This window comes from Arvicola amphibius, chromosome 5 (genome assembly GCF_903992535.2).
Source record: "Arvicola amphibius chromosome 5, mArvAmp1.2, whole genome shotgun sequence".
In the NCBI taxonomy this organism is placed as follows: domain Eukaryota; kingdom Metazoa; phylum Chordata; class Mammalia; order Rodentia; family Cricetidae; genus Arvicola; species Arvicola amphibius.
Genome location: NC_052051.1, coordinates 44737299 through 44757846, shown reverse-complemented (window position 1 = coordinate 44757846; position 20548 = coordinate 44737299). Strand labels below are relative to the sequence as shown.

General features: G+C 40.4%; 1 protein-coding gene across 2 annotated transcripts in view; it reads left to right on the top strand.

Moving 5' to 3' along the window:
* Positions 1 to 20548, top strand: part of Atrn (attractin) — a 142936-nt gene that overhangs the window by 88490 nt on the left and 33898 nt on the right. For both annotated transcript variants that reach the window (XM_038329374.2, XM_038329375.2), the window contains exons 22-24: positions 2519 to 2613; positions 6586 to 6664; positions 8535 to 8692. In XM_038329374.2, coding sequence (XP_038185302.1) covers positions 2519 to 2613; positions 6586 to 6664; positions 8535 to 8692 — 332 coding nt within the window. The remainder of the gene's footprint in view (positions 1 to 2518; positions 2614 to 6585; positions 6665 to 8534; positions 8693 to 20548) is intronic.

Sequence of the window (20548 nt, the reverse complement as noted above, 5' to 3'; positions counted from 1 at the left end):
GAAAACAGGCAAAGATTCACTAAAGAAAATGTGATTGAAGAATAATTAAAAACCAACAAATAGTTCAGAAAATACTAAGCATTATTATGTTGCCATAGGTAGGTTATATATTTAGAACCACTCAATGAGACACAGGCCTGAAATGACTGTAATCAGAAGTTCACACTTGGTTGGTGAAGGTCTTGCTCTGCAAGCGTGAGCACCTGAGTTTATACCCAGAACCCATGCAGAAGCCAAGTGTGTTGGCGAGTGCTTCAAATTCCAGCACTGGAGAGTGGCGCTCACTGCTAGGTAGTCTACCTGTCTCAAAAGACAAGGTGATGGCACCTGAGGAATGACACCCCAACACTTCTTTGACCAGCAAACTTGGGTACACAAAAAAGTGAATTCTATGGTTTAATAGAAGACAAATATAATCTGTTTTTGCATTCAGTCTGTTGTAATAAACCTTTTTTAGTTAATCATGTTGAAAAAGAAAACTGACCTTACCAAACTGGAAAAGGATAGAGTGTTTTAATAGCCAATTTAGGTAGTTATTGATAATATTCTTAATATCATAATGACCAGAGAAACTGGTCACTTATTAAAGATTAAAATCTGGAAACAGAAGACAAATTGAAAATGGTATAGTCACTTTGAAAAACCATTTGATACGCTATTTAAAAATTAAAAGTGGATTTATCAGCTGGAGCTACTGCTCAGTTAGTTCTAGGTCCAGCTCCCAGCACAACATAAACTGAACATGTAGCACACAAGCCCAGAACTGGGGTGAGAGCGGCACAAAAACCAGAGGTTTGAGACCAAGCCCAAGTGACTTACAGATGTAATAATCTAATTCTGTAAAAACATTATTTCTTCATGTTTTCTTCTAGTTTTTGTCACTCCCAATTTCAATTAGAATTTTACAATATTGCTAAAGTATTAAAAAGCCAACCTTGGGCTAGAGTAGTAGTATGATAATAATATAAAATAAAACCTGTGATTTCCTTGTCCCATGCTTTCCAGTTCCTAGTAGTCAGCCATTCTGTTTTCTGTTTCTGTGAATAGCCTGGGTGTGACATCTGCATGGAGCCATAGTGTTCATCTTTCGTGTCTGCTTACTGTTTGGTGTGGTGCCTGTGACACTCATCCCTGATGTCGCACACTTCAGAATCACCTTTCTTTGGGGCTGGACATGCAGCTGAGCATACAGTGCTACCCTAGCATGCTCAAAGATTCAGTCTCCAGCATAAAACGAAAAGCAAAACAAACAAACAAACAAAGCTTGTTTTTACAAGTGAACTGATACTGCATTGTTCCTGGCATGTTCTGCTCGTCCATTCTCTGTCAGTAGTCACTTGTGCTGCTTCTGCCTTCTGGTTATTGTCAGTAATGTCACATGAGTGAATATACACCGAAGTACAATTGGACTGTGTGGTAATATATGTGTGGTTTTGTCTTTTGTGGGACTACTATTATTGTTTTCTACAACACCTTATAGTTTATTACATTTCCAAAAGCAATAAACACACATTTCTATTTTTCTATATCCTTATTGGTACCAGTTTTCAATTTTCACTTATTTTGGGGGCTTGTTTTTGTTTTTCAGTAGTAACCAGAATAATGGATATGAAAAAGTAGGTCATTGTAGTTTTGATTTTCTTTTATTTCACTAATGCTTGGTGTGGTTGGTTATCTTTTTATATTCTTATTGGCCAATATTATATCTTATTTAGGAAAAAATAAACCTCTTCAAGAGTCTCATTATGTAGCCTTGGCTGACTTACAACTTCTTGTGTAGACCAAGCTCAACTCAATTTCCCACCTGTTTATGTCCCTCACCCATGTTACTGAGATTAAAGGCAGATGTCACCACACCTGGCAATCCTGCCCTTTTCTAAGACAGGTCTTTATTGTTTGGTACAACAGGCTTTAGAATTGTGTAGTCTGTGGTAGTGAACATGCTTTGAAGCTGTAGCACATTGGTTATATGACTGTTTTATTCCTTTCCATATTACTCAAGTTATATTCTTTGTCCCCGACTTTGAATCCACCCTTTTCCCACAAAGACCTGGTTTCTGTTATGTCATTGGTTTATACCTTTGTATCCTTAAGTAAGGCATAGCTTGTAGAGATAGATATTTAGTTAATATTTGTAAATGAATTAAATTTGAGCCAAAACCTCAATCAGGGTCTTAGTAAGGTTTGCTGGGTAATTCAAAGGATACTGCAGAGATTTGGTTTCACAGGTTTGAAAAAACCTGTGTGAAGTGCCCATAATGGCACACAGCTGTACTGTGTACAGAGGCAGGAGGATAAGGAATTCAAGGGCAGCTTAGGCAACATGAGACCCAGTCTCAAAATCCTGGGGATAGTTAGTATCCTTTCATAGCTGCTGATTTTGTGAGTAATACAAGCTGTGCCTTCAGAGACCTGTTTTATTTTGTATCAGTTCTTATTTTTTTAATTCTTACTATATATGTGTGGTATATATGATTTGCCTGTATCATTTTTAAGTATGTATTCTTTTTTCCCGTAGATACCCTTCTCATTGACTATCAGTTCACTTTTAGTCTGTCCCAGGAAGACGATCGCTATTATACAGCCATCAATTTTGTGGCTACTCCTGATGAAGTAAGAATTTCTTTCAAGTTGTCTTATTTTGTGTTGAATTTTGTATGGGTCTTTTATCTTGGTCATCCTGGACAGAAGTACTGCATAGTAGCAGAATAGTATCAAGGTGGGAATATACATGGTAATCTTTTACATATTTTTTCATTTACTTGACAGTGTTATACTACCAACAAGTCACCTTCCCCTTGCATGGTGCAGTATGTGTATGTGTGTTCCCCTCAATTTAATTAGTTTATTGCAGATTGCAAGAGCATGGGTGGGAGGTTATTTACTGGCGCATGGGGACCCTGTCAGTGACTACAGCCCTGCGGAAAATGACTGACTCCCTCTTCTCAGGTAGCCTTTAGCTGCCAGTAGTTCCTCAGGGAACAAGGTAATGTCTAGAGTCCACATTTTATCTTCTTCCTACTCAGAAGGTGAACATCACTGAGTTTTCAAAGTAGTAGTAGAATGATGTCATGATGGTGTGTTAAGAAGACAAATTATTGAGTGAACAGTTTTTTAAAATTTAATATGTAATGAATGCTTCACCGACTTGTATATCTGTACATCATGTGTACAGTGCCTGTGAAGGCCAAAAGTAGGTGTTGGATCCCCTGGAACTGGAGTTACAGACCATTGTAAGCAATCGTATGTGTGCTAGGAACCAACCCAGGGTCCTCTGCAAGAGTAGTAAGTGCTCTTAACTACTAGTTTCTCTAGTTCCTAAGGGTGAACAGCTCTTTAAGTAAATGTAAGCAATCTTAAATTACTCTATGGCAAAGTTTTGCAGATGCACCTTAATTTTTAAAAATTATTTTATGTTTATGGGTGTTTTAAGAATTTTATTTATTTATTTAGCATACAATATTCTGCCTGCATATATGCCTGCAGGCCAGAAGAGGGCACCAGATCTCATTACAGATGGTTGTGAGCCACCATGTGGTTGCTGGGAATTGAACTCAGGACCTTCGGAAGAGCAGGCAATGCTCTTAACCGCTGAGCCATCTCGCCAGCCCTGTTTATGGATGTTTTGCCCACATGTATGTTTTCCTGGTGCCTGTAGAGGCAAGAAGAGGGCATTGGATCCCCTGCAACTGGAGTTGTCGTGGGTATCACGTCATGGGTATCACAGCACGGGCGTGTGGATTCATGCCGGTTGATGAAATGAAGACTCAGAGACACCTTGAGAATAAATTTAGCCTTTCAGCCGCAGGGGCTCAACTCTGTGGACTAAAGCCATTTCCCTGGCTCTTTGGCATTTTTATTTTTCCCTATGTTTACACGTTAGCTAGTAGATTTCCATATCTCAAAACATTGGATGAAGCTTCTAAAGAGGTACCACGGTTTTCTGGGTTCCCTTTAAACCAAGTTTTGCATTGTGTCCATGGGAAACTCTTAGACAAGATTCACATAGGTATCTGTAACGCAAAGGATGGATTAAGGCTGGGTGCTAATTCTGAAGCTAGGCCGGGTGTGGCCCAGTGGGGTTTTATGGCTCGTGGAGTTGCTACCTCTGGCGCCAGGGCAGGACGTCATGCCACAGGGAGTTACATGTGAGTAACCACGTGGGTTCTGGGAATTGAACCCTGGCTCTCTGTTCCAGCAGCAAGTGCTCTTCAGCATAGACCCATCTTTGTAGCACCTAGGTGTACTATCTGAATGGCTGTGTGAACTGTATATGAGGGAGGTGTATGTACGCATACATATATGTGCCCATGTCTATGCCAGTGGAGGCCAGAGGTCAACATCAGGTATCTCTCTATTGCTTTCTACCCTACTGTTTAGAAGCGTGGTTGGATAGAGCCCTGTGATCTTCTCCTTAGCACTAGGATTACAAGTATACACTGCCACACCTTGTTTTCACATGGATACTTCAGATCCCCATGTTTGAATCATCTCCTTAGCTCTTGACAGGATTTTTTAAAAAAGATTTTTAGCATGACTTATAGAAAAGTGCCACAAGTGAAATTTATTACTTCCTTAGTCATAAACAGATACTAAAGGGTCAGTCTTTCAGGGTGTACTTAATAGTGTTCATTTTATTTTTTTAAAGTAAACATATGGTAACTATACCTATAGTCTCAGTAGTTGGGAGATGGAGGAAGGAAAATCAGCAACTCAAGGCCAGCCTCAGCTACATAGTAGGTAAAGATCAGCCTGAGCTATGCTCTTTCAAAACAAATAAGCATTGTAGAATTTTATAATGCTTGCTAACAAGATGGTTGGTGTGTTTTATGACAGATTTCTTACTAGGTTTATCTAAACACATGTATCTTTTACAAAATGACAAGGATTTTAGTCTGTATCATGGGAAGACATAGCTGTTAACTGTGTGCTGTCAGCAGATACTAGTTAATATAAATAATTAAGCACACATCTCCCCTTGCAAAAGAAGATAAAATTTTCTTGAATGCAATCCCTGCTCTGTGAGAGAAACCTCTCATTTAGAAATCACAATTTTGAAAATGGTATTGCAAATGTTTCCATTGTGGTTTTCTGGTATAACTATCAAGCGATGCTTTTTTTAAAAAAAAGAAAAATCTTAATTTTCTAACCTGTTTTAAATATCTTTTTAAAAATGAGCATTTCTAGCATGGTTGGATTAATTTATAAAACATAAGAATGCAGCGTCTAAGGCTGAAGAGCACTGGCGGCTCCTGCAGAAGACCAGGTTCCATTCTCAACACCTCATGACAGCTCACAACTGTCTGTATCTAGAGTTCTAGGGCATCTGATTCCCTTTTCTGACTTTCTCCAACACGAGGCATGCACATGGTACACAGACATATATGCAGGCAAAACCACATATAAATACATATAAAATAACATTTTTTCAAAAAAGAATATAGCATCTGATTGGTTTGCAAAGCAATTATTTTGTCCTATCTTAATTACTTTTCTATTTGTATGACAAAACACCATGTCTAAGGAAACTTATAAAGAAAGCATTTAATTTGAGGCTCACAGTTCCAGTGGGTTAGATTCTGTGAGCATCAAAGCAGGGAGTAGTATGGCAGTAGGTAGGCAGGCAGGCATGGTGCTGAGCAGTGGCTGAGAGCTTACATCTTATCCTCAAGTAGAAGACAGAGCAAGAAAGAACTAATTGGGAATGGCATAGGCTTCTCAGACCTCAAAGCCCATCTCTAATGACTCACTTCCAACAAGGCCACACCACCTCACCCTTCCCAAACAGCTCTGCCAACTGAGTCTGTGGAGGCCATTCACATTGAAATCACTGTAGGCCCCCAAAAAGATTTGTTAGTGAAATTTCAGTGAAAACTAAAAACATCATTAGAATTTACCAACAGTGATTTCTGTCCAGCTCCACAAAAACTTCAGTTATTAAAACCAAGAATCAAAATGAAACTGGCACTTTGAACTGCTGTAAATGGATAGCAACATTTTCAAAGCTAAGAAACCATACTCAGACATATTTTTCTTATAGTTATTTTGGTGAGTGAAATTTTTTTAACTCAAGAATGAATATAAATTATGTTTTAAATTTAGTACATTTGACCTGTTGTAAGAGTTTTAGAAACTAATTCCTATTTGAGAGACAGTTTATAATGTATGGATTAATCATATGGATTTCAGTTATAATAAATAAGTAGAAATTGGACCTCTAGGTCAGATTTCTTCCTGGTAATTAGGAACCTTGGGCATTTGGGAACAGCTACTCAGAAATGCTGAACGTAAGTTTCTCTGACAGATGGCACAAGGCGAGGGTCCTTTTTTCATGGGGCTGACATCTCATAAAGTGCTAGATTTCACACTTCTATGGGAGCCAAATGAAATTTTATCTTCATCTTATTACTTGTGTTGAGAAAAACTGACAGGAAATGTTGCCACCTCTTTATCTAAGCATGAGCTCCTCTTGAGATGTAAAGTAGTCTGCGATAAGATGGTTGAGAGCACTGTGACCTGCTTGTTGCTGTGTCTTAAAATCTGAAAAGTGTTAACAATTTCCTAATCGTGTGCATTTCTCATCAGCAAAACAGGGACTTGGACATGTTTATCAATGCCTCCAAAAACTTCAACCTCAACATCACCTGGGCTACCAGCTTCTCAGGTAAAAGACACAGCTAGAGGAATGATGGGTTAGCAATGTAGGATAGGAGTTGGGAAAGTGGCCTCTGGAGCTAAATGAATGAGCTCATAGTCCACCTTTGCCGCTTGGTAGCCATGACACCTTGAATGAGCAAATAAGACTCCCATCTAACCTTAGGATTACTCAGAATGAATAATCTCCAACATCGTAGGTGTGGGTTGTTGGGCATTCACTCTCTGCTCTGCTGCCACCTCTTATGTCCTTTCTGTGCCACCTTCTAGTGTTGTGATAATCTCTGTCTGTTCTTCATAGGTGAACAATTAAAATGACTCATAGTGTTAAGAAATGAAAACTCTTTCAATGTTTTAATATGTATAGATAACCATACTTTAGGAATTAAACTAAGTCTCAAAAGTACAGCTTTTCCTTTCTTATTTATCTTATGGTGATTCATTACAATTCTGATGGCCCTAGTATAGCAGTTAAGATAGAAAACCACTCTGTAACTTGATAACTCTGTAGATAGACCTTGGTTTGAATTTATCTGCACTGTGGTGTTGAACAAGTTATCAAATTTTCCTTTCCTTTTTAAATTGGTTAAGTTTGTTTTATTTGAGTCTATGTTTGCCATTGCCTGTGTGTATGTAAATGTACCAGGTATGTGCAGTGCTTGAGAAGGCCAGAAGAGGGCATTGGGTGCCCTCCCTCCTCCCAGCTGGAGTTAAAGACAATTTTGAGCTACCACGTCTGTCCTGATAATTGAACTCAGATCCTCTGAAAGAGCAACCAGTGCTCTTAACTGTTGAGCCATCTCTCCAGCCCCAAGTTACCTACATTTTCTGATTGTTTCCTTCTTATGGAATGATATGGTAAAAATACCTTGTTATTTATTATTGTGTCCGACCTTCTTATGTTGCAACATGATATCTACAAATGTGTTGGGCCATATTCACAGCTGTGCCTGAAATATAGAGTGTCACAGGAATAAGTGAAAAAAAGGAAGTACTTGTTATAGTGCTTGAAATTTAACTCATTCTCAAAGAAATTATTTATTTATTTAGAATCTAAATATACTCATGTTCTTGGCCAACGAAGTATATAAAATGTGAGGCCATGTAGAAGCAATGTTATACTAGATAGGTCCTGAGTGCAGTGTTGGCTGGTAACAGAAGGAAGGACTGAGTGACTACGTGAGGACATTCCTGCTTAGTGAAGGATGAATAAATGTCCCTGGTACAGAGGCCTGAAACATTGTCACATGTCACAGTGTGAAGAAGAAATACAAAGGACATAAAGTGTTAAGTACAGAGTGAATGTCAGTGCCTGTTTTATGTGTATAAATGTTTTGCTTACATGCATGTCTGTGCATCAATGTGTCTGGTGCCTATGGAGCTCAGAAGAGGGTGTTGGGTGCCCTAGAACTGAAATAACAGGTGACCATGAGCTGCTGTGTGGGTGTTGGGATTCTAATCTGGAAGAACTGTTGATGCTCTTAACTCTTGGGCCATCTCTCCAGCTCCCACCAGTGCCTCTTATAGGAAGGACTCTGGTGATAATTTCATTGCCACATGTGCCATTTCAGTGTGGACGGTTTGGATACAAGTTTATGTGTCAGTTTTCTTAGGTTCAAATATCCAAGATCCATTCCCTGTAGGCTGTCAACCCTGAGGCCAGTTAATGATTTCTTAGAATTTCAGTGTTTCTAATCTATAGATGAGGGATAGAATGTGTTGTGTGGAGTAGAGACTGAGCTCAAAAGGCTATTCCTTTGCCGTGGTAAGTGGTCAGTAAACCATTACCCTCATTACTAATGAGGGAATACTCTTGTCTACTGCCATGCCTCACCCCTTCCAAAAAAGAGTCTTTATTTTCATTCTTTGCTTCCTTTTAGCTGGAACCCAGACTGGAGAAGAGATGCCTGTTGTTTCAAAAACCAACATCAAGGAATACAAAGATAGCTTCTCTAATGAGAAATTTGATTTTCGCAACCATCCAAACATTACTTTCTTTGTTTATGTCAGTAATTTCACCTGGCCCATCAAAATTCAGGTAAGAAATGCTTTTGAACTTCACTGTATGGATTTAGTGAAGACTAAATTCACTCTTTTGGAGTCAGTGGCAACTGAATGGTACCATGATGCCTTGCCTTTGAGGATTCTTGGTGTGAGATTGAGTAGCACGTGGATGTTGTTCTAGGGGTTGGAGAGATGCTCAGTGAGTGCGGGGCTTGCTGCACAAGCATGGGGACCTGGATTTGTATCCTTGGCACTCACATAAAAAGTGGGACATGCATGCCAGGTGGTGGTGACACACACCTTTAATTCCAACCCTTGGGAGGTAGAGGCAGGAGGATCTCTGTGAGTTTGAGGCCAGCCTGGTCTACAAGAGCTAGTTCCAGGACAGACCCCAAAGTTATAGAGAAACCCTGTCTCAGGGAAAAAGTAAAAAGAAAAAGTGCCTGTCACCCCAGAACTGGGAAGCAGGAGACAGGAAGATCTGTATGGCTTGCTGGCTAGACAGTCCAAGCTGAGTCTGTGAGCTCTAGATTGTGAGAGACCCTGTCTCAAAAAATAAGGTACAGGTGATTGAGGAAGGCACACCCAGTGATCTCTCACCTCTGTATGCGTGTGCACATGCATTTTGCATTTCTTTTTATCTTCTCACGCATCAGCCCACAGTATAGATAGCTTTTTTCCTTCCCACACCTGTCACATACCACCCACTTGAGTCACTATTTTGTTTCTCCTTTCCTTTATTTTCTGATCATTCATTTGGAGACTTGACTTCATTAAACACTAGGGTAGCCTACAATCTGGCCTTGGTTGTCTTCTTGCTTCATTCCACAGAAGTTACTGGGTAACTTAATCGTACTGGTGTTTGGTGGTGCTTCTTAGTGCTGCCTCCAGCCTGGCTCCCATGGAGATGTCATGCCAGTATTCTTTGTTGCTGCCTTGACATCTCTCCCTGGATATTCACAAACTTCCTGTGTTAAGTGCATATAGTCATTCATATTAGCTTAACCCCAACATCCTGCAGCTTCCCTCCTTAGTGAGTATGAGGACTGTTCTCTCTGTTGTACAAGCTGGGCCTGTTGTAGTCCTGGTATAAATTCAACTTGGGGATGATGTGCTATTTCCTTAGTTTATACATTATTAGATTAAGTTTGCCTATAGTATCTGCTTGATTTGCATCTAAGAGTGTCTAATAATTTTCCTTCCCTATCCTTGTGTTGGTTTTGATGTCAAGGCTAAACTAAATTAATCTTTTACATTTTTATTACATTTACATTTTAGTGTGTGTGTGTGTGTGAGAGAGAGAGAGAGAGAGAGAGGGAGAGAGAGAGAGAGAGAGAGAGAGAGAGAGAGAGAGAGAGAGAGAGAGAGAGAGAGAGAAGAGAGAGAGAGAGAGAGAGAGAGAGAGTGTCTCATAGGCAAACTTTAAGGACTCAGTTCTCTCTTTCCACCACATGGTCACAGGGGATCAGGGGATCAAACATAGGCTTTGTAGCAAAATCAGGCTTGGCAGCAAGTACCTTAACTGACCTGAACTAACTTTTAGTAAGAAGAATTTGAGGAGGATTTTTCCCATCTATGTTAGGGTTCTCCTTGTTACCTAGCTTCTCTGAGGTTGTGTACTATAGACTGACTGGTTATCCTTTGCTTTATGTCTAATATCTACTTATAAGTGAGTACATCAAGTTTGTCTTTCTGGGACTGGGTCACCTCACTCAGGATGATTTTTTTCTAGTTCCATCCATTTGCCTGCAAATTTCAAGATGTCATTGGTTTTTTTTTCTTTTAACCACTGAGTAGAACTCCATTGTGTAAGTGTACCACATTTTCTTTATCCATTCTTCAGTTGAGAGGCATCTAGGTTGTTTTTAGGTTCTGACTATTAAAAATAAGACTGCTATGAACACTATTATTTGTATCTACCACAGTGTAAAATAACTTCACACACACACATACATATACATAAAGATGTTATAGAATCTATAAGAGACAAAAATTACAGAACAGATATAACGGTTTTGGAAAAGCATAGAATGGAAGGAAGCACTGTGCCAGTGTTAAGGCCTGCTGTTTCAGCATGGCACTCGGGCATTCTGCTAGAGGCCTGAATCATGAAAAGGCTAGGAGTGTAGCTTTAGAACCCAGAAATCAAAGCATATAAAGAGTCAGCTGATTTTTAACAAGTATGCAAAGGCCTTAGAAGTGTGGCCTTTCTAACAAGTAGTTCTAACATACATGGCCAGCCATAGGTAAAAACAAACTTCAGTCTGAACCTCACAAAATTCACCTCAGTGTGGATCACAGATCTAAATGTGAGATATAAACTAGGGACTGTAGAAACGACTCAGCTGTAAAGAGCAATGACTGCTCTTGCAGAGGACCTGGGTTTGATTCCCAGCACCCACATGACAGCTCACAATCAGCTGTAGCTCCAGTTCCAGGAGATCTGATGCCCTCCCCTGGACTCCTCAGACATTAGGCACACATGGTATAAAACACCCATACACATGAAAATTTTTTTAATTAAAAATAAATAAAAGTATAAAATTTTTAGAAAAAAAGTGAATCTCTGTCTCCAAGGGTTCAACAAAGTTTTTTAGACTTGATATTAAAAATATAATTCATGAAAAGAAAAATTAATAAATTGGACAATATCAATACCATTTTTTGTCTTCTTTAAGATTTATTTATTTTATGTGTTTGAGTGTTTGGCCTATGTGTATTGCAGGTGAAACTCTTGAATTCAAGGCCACCCTGTTCCAGGCAAGGCCAGGACTACATAGATTTTATCTTTAAAGAAAAGGATAAAAAGGCAAGCTACATACTGGGAACACATAAAATTATTTTTAGGCACCAGGTAGTAGTCACACACACACACACACACACACACACACACACACTTTTAATCCCAGCACTTGGGAGGTAGAGGCAGTCAAATCTGTGAGTTCCAGAGAAGCCTGGTCTACAGTGTGAATTACTCAGGGCTACGCATAGAAATACTGTCTCAAAAAAAAAAAAAAAAAAAAGAGAGAGAGAAAGAAAAAAAGAAAAGAAACAAAACAAAATTTAAGAACTCTCAAAACTTAACTATAGAGGCATTGAAGTTCAATTAGAAAATAGTCAAATAACTCAGAGACATTTCACCCAAGATAATTTGCATATATCAGGTAACACATGAAAAGATGTTTAGAGCTAATAATTACTGGAAAAGAGATGAAACCCCAGTACTCTGGTGTTGCTGCTGGCTATATAAGATGATTTAGCTACTTTGGGAAATAGTTTGACACTTTCTTACAAAGCTAAATCTGTACTGGTTATACTACTCAGCAATTGTATTCCTCACCAAGAGAAATGAAAACCAAGGGTCACATAAATACCTGATATACAAATTTTTTAGCATTTTATAGCAATATATAGCAACTTTATTTGTAATAACCAAAAACTAGAGGAAACCCAAATATTCCATAATAAATAATTCCTTAATAATAATAATAATAATATAAATAATAATTCTTTAATAAATGAATAAACTGTGGTGCCTGTACTCTGTGAAAAAATTGGCAGTGGTGAAAAGAAATGAGCTGCAGAACATTATGATTGCACACCTACCATCCTAGCATTCAGGACATTGTGATTGCACACCTACCATCCTAGCGTTCAGGACATTGTGATTGCACACCTACCATCCTAGCATTCAGGACATTGTGATTGCACACCTACAGTTCTGGCATTCAGGACATTGTGATTGCACACTTACAGCCCTGGCGTTCAGGACATTGTGATTGCACACCTACAGTTCTGGCATTCAGGACATTGTGATTGCACACCTACAGTTCTGGCATTCAGGACATTGTGATTGCACACCTACAGTTCTGGCATTCAGGACATTGTGATTGCACACTTACAGTCTTGGCATTCAGGACATTGTGATTGCACACCTACAGTCCTGGCATTCAGGACATTGTGATTGCACACCTACAGCCCTAGCGTTCAGGACATTGTGATTGCACACCTACGGCCCTAGCGTTCAGGACATTGTGATTGCACACCTACAGCCCTAGCGTTCAGGACATTGTGATTGCACACCTACGACCCTAGAGTTCAGGACATTGTGATTGCACACCTACAGTCCTAGCATTCAGGACATTGTGATTGCACACCTACAGTCCTAGCATTCAGGACATTGTGATTGCACACCTACCATCCTAGCATTCAGGACATTGTGATTGCACACTTACAGTCCTAGCGTTCAGGAAATAAGGCAAAAAGATTGCAATTTATGGTAGTTGGGGCCATGTTGTGTTGGGGCCATGTAGTGTGTTCAAGTCTTGGATCCAGCCTGAGCTACAGAAGCCCTTGTCTTGAAACATTGGAAAGAACAAATCAGACAGACACAGAGAGGGGAAAATGGGAAGGGAAAGGGAGGCGCTGTTGATCATGCAACTGGTAAATTCTGTGGAAATTTTGCTATTTAAAAAATTTTAGAAGTTTGCATACTTCATAGTTCAATTTATATAAAATATTTGAAAATATTATAGCATTATATATGATATTATACACACATACATAAGATGAATACACATACCAAAGCTTCAAGTTTCCCTTACAGTTTCTGAGTCTGTTTTAGAAGTATCTATGATCACCATGCAGGAAAAAGTAAATACACAGGGTGTGCCTCTCAGGAGTGGGAATTACATAGGCATCTGCCACCGATTATTTAGAGTGAGATAAGCAGGGCTTTCGATGACTTCCAAGATCCCAGCAAGGTTGGGCCTAGGCTCCAGTCAGCATAATTAACCACCCTCTCCCTCCCTACCCTTTTCAGTTGGGTGTCATAGACGTTTGTTAGAATTTTTAAGGCTTTATTTTATTTGGAATTATGGGTATGTGTGTAGGTACTTGAGGAGGCCAGAAGTGTTGAATTTTCTGGAACCGGAGTTAACAGGCGTTTCTGAGCCACAGGATGTGTGTACTGGAAACAGAATGCCAGCCCTCTGCAAGAGCAGTATCTACTCTTAATGGCTGGGCCGCGTCTCCACCCACTGTCAGATTGCTCTGTGAACCACTGGACTTGGCTCACTTAATAATTGGAGTTTAGATGGTTTTCAAACTGACCTCATCATGGGGACAGTGCAGCTGAGTGCCAAGCTGTTGCTCAGAGCCAGAAAACATAGTAGTTTTCAGATGGTTAGTGAGCATTTTGACTTCTGCTACTGCTGTCTTCCCCAGTTTGAAAGAGGCCTCCTCCAATGTGGCTTTGTCTAGAGCCCATCTTGGTATTGCCAGTGCTGAGCTCTAGTCTTTTCCTGCCAGTGCCCTCTTCCTCCACCTTCTGAAAGTCACTGGCATGGTTTAGAGCTGGCCTTCTAGGGGGAGCTCTTGCCCACACTTACTTTAAAAAGTAATCATTTTACATTGAAGATTGAATGAGGTGTTAATATTCCCCTGACTTTTTGGTGTTCCTTATCTGGACTGGATCAGTGACTTGGTAAAGATCCCCTTGTGAGCTGCATTCAGGGCTTCTTGGAAAATAACGATGGCGTGCTCAGCATTGAATTAGCCAAACTTTCCTTGAGAGGCACAGGTAAGTTCTCTTCTGAGTGTGCCTTCCTCTCTGGTACAAATAACTGCTGTGTTTTCAGTGTTTGAAAGATGTATGCAAGGAAACCGGGTGCGCTTGGTCATTAACACACCCATTCTCTCACTTCTGGCAATGATTGTTTGGTGGGTGGAGCCTGAGGGAGTGTTTTGGTGTGAATGTATCAGGTTCTCAACAAGGGGGGCTTTTTGGAGTTTCTCTTTGAGTTTTCCTATGGCTCCTAAATAGGCACACACCTACACTTAGCAGCTGTGCTAGTAATAAAAACAAAAATATTTTGAATGTAGACAGTAGAAAATATCTAAATGATGATTTCTGTGCAAGCAAAACTTTTTACCTTGAGCATCATTTTTTAAAGCACAGTAACTGAGGGAATCTTAATTCCCTACCCGGAAGTTCTTCCCAACAGTGGTGCTTTCCAAGTGGCTGCTGTAAACTCCATTTCCTCCAGCGTCTCATCTCAGGGCTCCTTTCTTAGTCAGGAGCAGATCAAACACCATAGCTGCTGAAGGAATTTGAAAGTAACTATAAAAATCTTTGTAGATGCAATTTAAAAAGTAAAAATAAACACCAAGCCTGAAGAGGTTCTGTGAGGAGGGTGATTGGCGTTTTGTGGGCAGCAACACCTATTTCCTGGTCGGTTGTGAATGAGGGCTCTCCCTCAGCTCTGGCTTTCTAAAGGCTGTCTTCACTCTTCTCCCCCAGAAGCAGGGACTCAGATGGCTTCTGTCATGCCCACAGCTGTAAAAGCAAGGCCCTGGCTTGCTACTGACGACAGCAGAGGTTGTTATTCTAACATGGAACTAACATTAAAACCTCCTCTATACTGGGTGTTTCATGTAAGAGACCAGTGTTCACAAGGGAAGGCAGTACAGAATTGGCCTTGCAAACAGGGCACTCATTTGGATTTTAGAGTGATGTTTATAAGTGCTAAGAGAATTATTGTATCCAAGAGAGGATATGTGAAAATTATTCATTCAGTATGCTTTGCTTATTAAAATGATTCACACACATTACAGTTCACCCCATTAAAAGTAAAAAAACAAAAAACATTGGCTTTTATTATATTCAGAGTTCTATAGCTACCCGCACAATAAATTTTAGAAATTTTCATTTCCAAATGAAGCCTGTTAGTAGCCCATATCTCTGTCCCTTGTCAACTATTAAATATCCTACATACTGTCATTTATGATTGGCTTCAATATTCATGTTTAGTCTGTTTCAGTATTTTATTAAAATAGAAGACCATTCCATCGGTGTTATACCATCTTTTGTTTACCCATTTATCTTCTGGGGGTTTTGGTGTTTTCAGTTTTTAGTTGTCATGAATAGTCAGGTACAGTACATTTATTTATTTACTCATGTGTTTGCAGTGCTGATGATTAAACCCAGCTCTTGCTAGTTATATAATCTCCCATGAGCTATACCCTAACCCCAATCTATACTTTTATGTTTATTGTATACCATTAATGCACATATTCACCACCTATTAAATTATCTATACCTCAGGAATTTTAAGAATTATAAAGTCATAATACTCTAAAAACAAAATTGTAGTGCCTGTTGTGGTAGTTTATAATCTCAGAGCTTGGGAAGCCAGGATAGAAGGATTGCTAGGAGTCTACGGTAGGCCTGGGCTGCATATTGAGTCCCAGGCCTACCTGGCCTACAGAATAAGAAGACCCTGGCTGGAAAATGGGCTTGGGAGATGGCCCAGTGCTTAAGAGTATGCACTGCCCTCCAGAAAGACCAGAGTTCAATTCCCAGCTGCCTGTAACTCAGCTCCAGGGGTTTCTACTACCTTTTTCTTCCTTGGGTACCTGTTTACATATGCATACTTACATACCCATACACATGGTTAAAAGTAATGTTTAAAAATCTTTATAAATAATCTGGGTGTGGTGGTATACCCAGTAATCTAGCACTTGGGAAATGGATACTGGAGGATCAGGAATTCAAGGGCCACCATAGGCTACATGAGACTCTGTCTTAGCTACTTTTCTATTGCTGTGAAGAGACACCATGGTCAAGAAAACTTATACAAGAAAGCATTAGTTGGGGGCTTGATTACAGTTTCAGAGGGTTAGTCTGTGGCTATCAGGGGAACATGACAGCAACAAGGCAGGTGGGCATGGAGTTGGAACAGTAGCTGAGAGATCATATCTTACCCACAAGCAGCAGGCGAAGAGAGACCAAGCCTGATAAAGGCTTTTGTAACTTCAAAGCCCACCCCCAATGACACACCTCCTCCAACATGGCCACACCTTGTAGCTCTTCACCAATCTGTTTCACCAGCTAGGAACCAGACATTTATATATGGGAGCCTATGGGGGCCATTCTCGTTCAAACTACCACAGACCCTGTCTCAAAACAAACAAATGAACAACAAAAAAAATAAACACTAAAGTGTTCTTAAACCACTAATTCTTTGTTTCACAATATATACTTTGATCCTGTCCCCTTATTGTCCTCTTATTCCCAATCCTTTCTTCCCAATAAGCCCCCTTCTTACTTTCAAATCTCTCTTTGTGGCCCCTGTGTTTAACTAGAAGTGCTTGCATTGGTGTAGGGCTTGTTTATTTATTTATGTATGTATTTTGTGGGGAGGATTGCATGCCTGTGGAGGTCAGAGGTAATGGGGCAGGAAGATCACCAAAAGTTTAAGGCCAGCCAGCTAAATAGCAAGTTCCAGGCCAGGCTAAGGTACGGAGACCCTGTCTGGGTGATGGTGATAATGATGACAAATGACAGTAATGATGCTGTCTTGGTAAAAGCAGATAAAATATAGGTAAAAACAAGGCCCAGTGTGATGGTGTACATCTTAAGAGGGAGGCAGAGGCATGTGGCTCTCTGTGAGTTCAGGGCTACACTGTGAGAAACCATTTCAGAGAGAGGGAGAAACAAGACCAGGCATTAGCCAGGTTGATGGATCAGTGATAGAGTGCTTACATCACATATACACACAACATTTTTATCATGAGCTGATAATTATTAAAGCTGCATGATGAACACATTGGAATGATTATTCTCTGTGCTTTTTTACGGTTTATAATTTCTTATAACTAAAAAAAAGGACAAATGGGATGGAACAAGAAATAAGGCTGTGATGTCATTGGAAATATACCTCTCCTGGATGTATCCCAAAATTGTACTGTCCTCTTCCTCTGTGAGCACATGGCATTTCCTAGGGTTTTATGCTCAGAGCAAACTCTAGAAATATCAGAAATCAGGATCAGAGCCTCTTCTCCCTCAACTAGCCTACCTACCTGGTAAAAGTAGCAACTGGCTGCCCTGGTTAGGGTTAGTATTGCTGTGATAAAATGCCACAACTTGGGGAGGAAAGGGTTTACAGGGCAGGAACCTGAAGGCAGGAGCTGATGCTGACAAAGGCCGTGGAGGGTGTTGGCTTGCTCAGCCTGCTTTCTTAGAGACCCTAGACCACCTACCCAGGGATGACACCTCCTGCTGTGGGCTGGACCCTCCCACATCAATCACTAGTTAAGACAATGATCTACATGCTTGCCTACAGCTCTTACAGATGCATTTTCTCAATTGAGGTTCCCTCTTCTCAGATGACTTTAGCTTCTGTCCACTTGACATAAAACTAGCCAGCACAGGGGGCTTCCTGTCTACAGCTCTCAGATGGTAGTATGAGGCCTGTGAAGACGCCTCCAGCGGGCACAGTTGCACTGTCCCCTGCTCTTGCATCTGTCTGATAATAGTCACACACTTCCGTATCCAAGGGTGCTCTATGGACATTCTGTCTGTCAGCATCTTTCCATCAGTATCGTCCTCAGAGTGGCCATAGAAAAGCCAACCGACAGTAGCAGTAATGCAGCCTGCTGGGAGGAAGGGCGACTGAGCCTGATTCTATTACAGGAAGGGATCAGATGATGCTGAAAGTCAGTAGACTAGGAAATAATGAAAACATGGGGCTGCTTAGATGTCTCAACAGTTAAGAGCACTGGCTGCTCCTCTTCTAGAGGACCTGGGTTCAGTTCCCAGCACCCATGTGGCAGCTAACAACCATCTGTAACTCTACTTCCAGAAGATTCAGTGCTGAGAGAGAGAGAGAGAGAGAGAGAGAGAGAGAGAGAGAGAGAGAGAGAGAGAGAGAGAGAGAGACTGAGCCTGATGAAGGCCCACCTCAAGGCCCACAAAGAGGCACTTGTTTTTCTCACAGTTAGTCTTTCGGTTCTTTTTGTTTGTTTATTTATTTTTATTTTGGTAGTAGGGCTTAATTTAAGGGTGAGCATGGTGCTCCACCTCTGAGAATACTTTTCAAGCCCGTTTTTTACATTTTATTTTGAGACAGGGTCTCTTAAGTTGCCCAGACTGCCTTTGAACTCACCCTATAGCCCAGCTAGCCTTGAATTGCCATACTATTACATCATCCTCTCTAACTGGAATATAGGACTATGTCAACAGGCCTGGTTATACTTTTTTTAAATAGCATTTTTCAAAGAAAATATTTACTTTTATTTCCTGTGTATGGGTGTTATTCCTGCATGTATGTGTGGGCCAGATGCATGCCTGGTGCCTGCAGAGGCTAGAAGAACTTGTCAGATCCCTTGAGCTGGAGTTACATTACAGATAAGTTGGCTGTGGGAATTGAACCTGGGTTCTCTAGAAGAGCAGCCAGTGCTCTTAGCCATCTCTGAGCCATTCCTTCAGCACCACGCCCATACTCTGATACTTTAACCAAGTATATATATAAAATTATCTGATTTTTTTTGTTTTGGTTACTTTTCTATTGCAACTTATAGAAAAAAAGCATTTATTTGGACCTCACAGTTGGAGAGAGTTAAAGCCCATGACTACCATGGCAGAAAGCATGGTAACAGATAGGCAGGAATGGTCCAGGAGCAGTAGTTGAGAGCTCACATCTGGAGACACAACTATGAGACAGAGCTAACTGGGAATGTTGTTTTGCTTTTGAAACCTTCAACGCAGTGACGTACTTCCTCCAACAAGGCCATACCTCCTAGTCATTCCCAAATACTTCTATCAAGCTGGGGACCAAATACTCAACAGAGGAACCCATGGGATCATTTTCATTCAAATTACTATATTCCATTCCCTGGGCTTCATAGGCTTGGGATCACATTATAATGCAAGATGTATTTAGTCCAACTTCCCAAGTCCCCATATTCTTTCAGTCTCAACTGTTTAAAAGTCCAAAGTGTCTTCTGAGACTCAAGGCAGTCTCTTAACTGTTAACCTCTTACAAAAGCAAAAAGCAAATCACGTATTTCCAGCATACAATGACACAAGACAACCATTCCAAAAGGGAGGAATTGCGGCAAAGTGAGGAAATCCTGGACCAAAGCAAGACCAAAACCTAGCAGGGCAATTCTTTCCTTTGTTGACATAAAAACCACAGCTCTCATCTTAAAGGGAACAAAAGATACTTTATTCTGGAGTCATTTAAGTGACCATGACCCAGGAACACAGATTTAGGTTACCCCAAATTCCATGTTCCAACATAGAAGGGTTTTTTTTGGGGGGGGGGGTACAGTTTTACAGAACAAAGAAAATTATAAATAAGGCAAGTTTAAGATACATTGGTGGGTGCATCAGAGAGGCGGGTACAAGATGGGAGGAGATGTCTGTCTACTCTGTAGGCCCAAGATGTTATCTGATGACATTAACTTAGATTGGTAGAGGCAAATGTTTTGCTAAGTTAGTAGCTTCTAAGAGGTTTTTATTTATTATCACCAGGTGTTAGTTCAGATACAGAGTAGAGCAGAAATGGCTGTTCCAGAAGGCTAGAACTAGCTCACAATAATTAGCCTCTGAAGCTACAAAGTTCCAATTTCTCCACAGTTCTGAGATACCAGTCAGTCCCAGTCTCTACAGACACAGGAGTTTTTGGTTTTTTGTTTGTTTGTTTCCTGGTTCACAGGCAAAACCAACTTCTTTTCAGGAATTTTCATTCCCACCTTCCAGTTTTGCTGACAGCAGCACACTTCTCTCTCTTGCACTGGTTCTAGTCACTGTCTGCAACTCTCCTTAGTAGATGTCTCATGGATCTGGCATCTCCAACAACTTGGGATCTCCTATGCAATCCAAGCTTCACATTCACAGCTTCACACAGTGGCCTTTGTTGCTTTTTCAAGCAGGAAATTCCTCAGGACTTTTCTTTTTACAACTTGGAAGCTTAGCTGGGCAGTGTTTTCAACTTAGCCTCAGATGAATTCGTAGGACAGGGGCAAAAAGCACGTACATTATTGCCAAGGTATTCTAAGAATGCTATCTAGTCCAGCTGGTAATATTGCTCCCCTCTGAAACCTC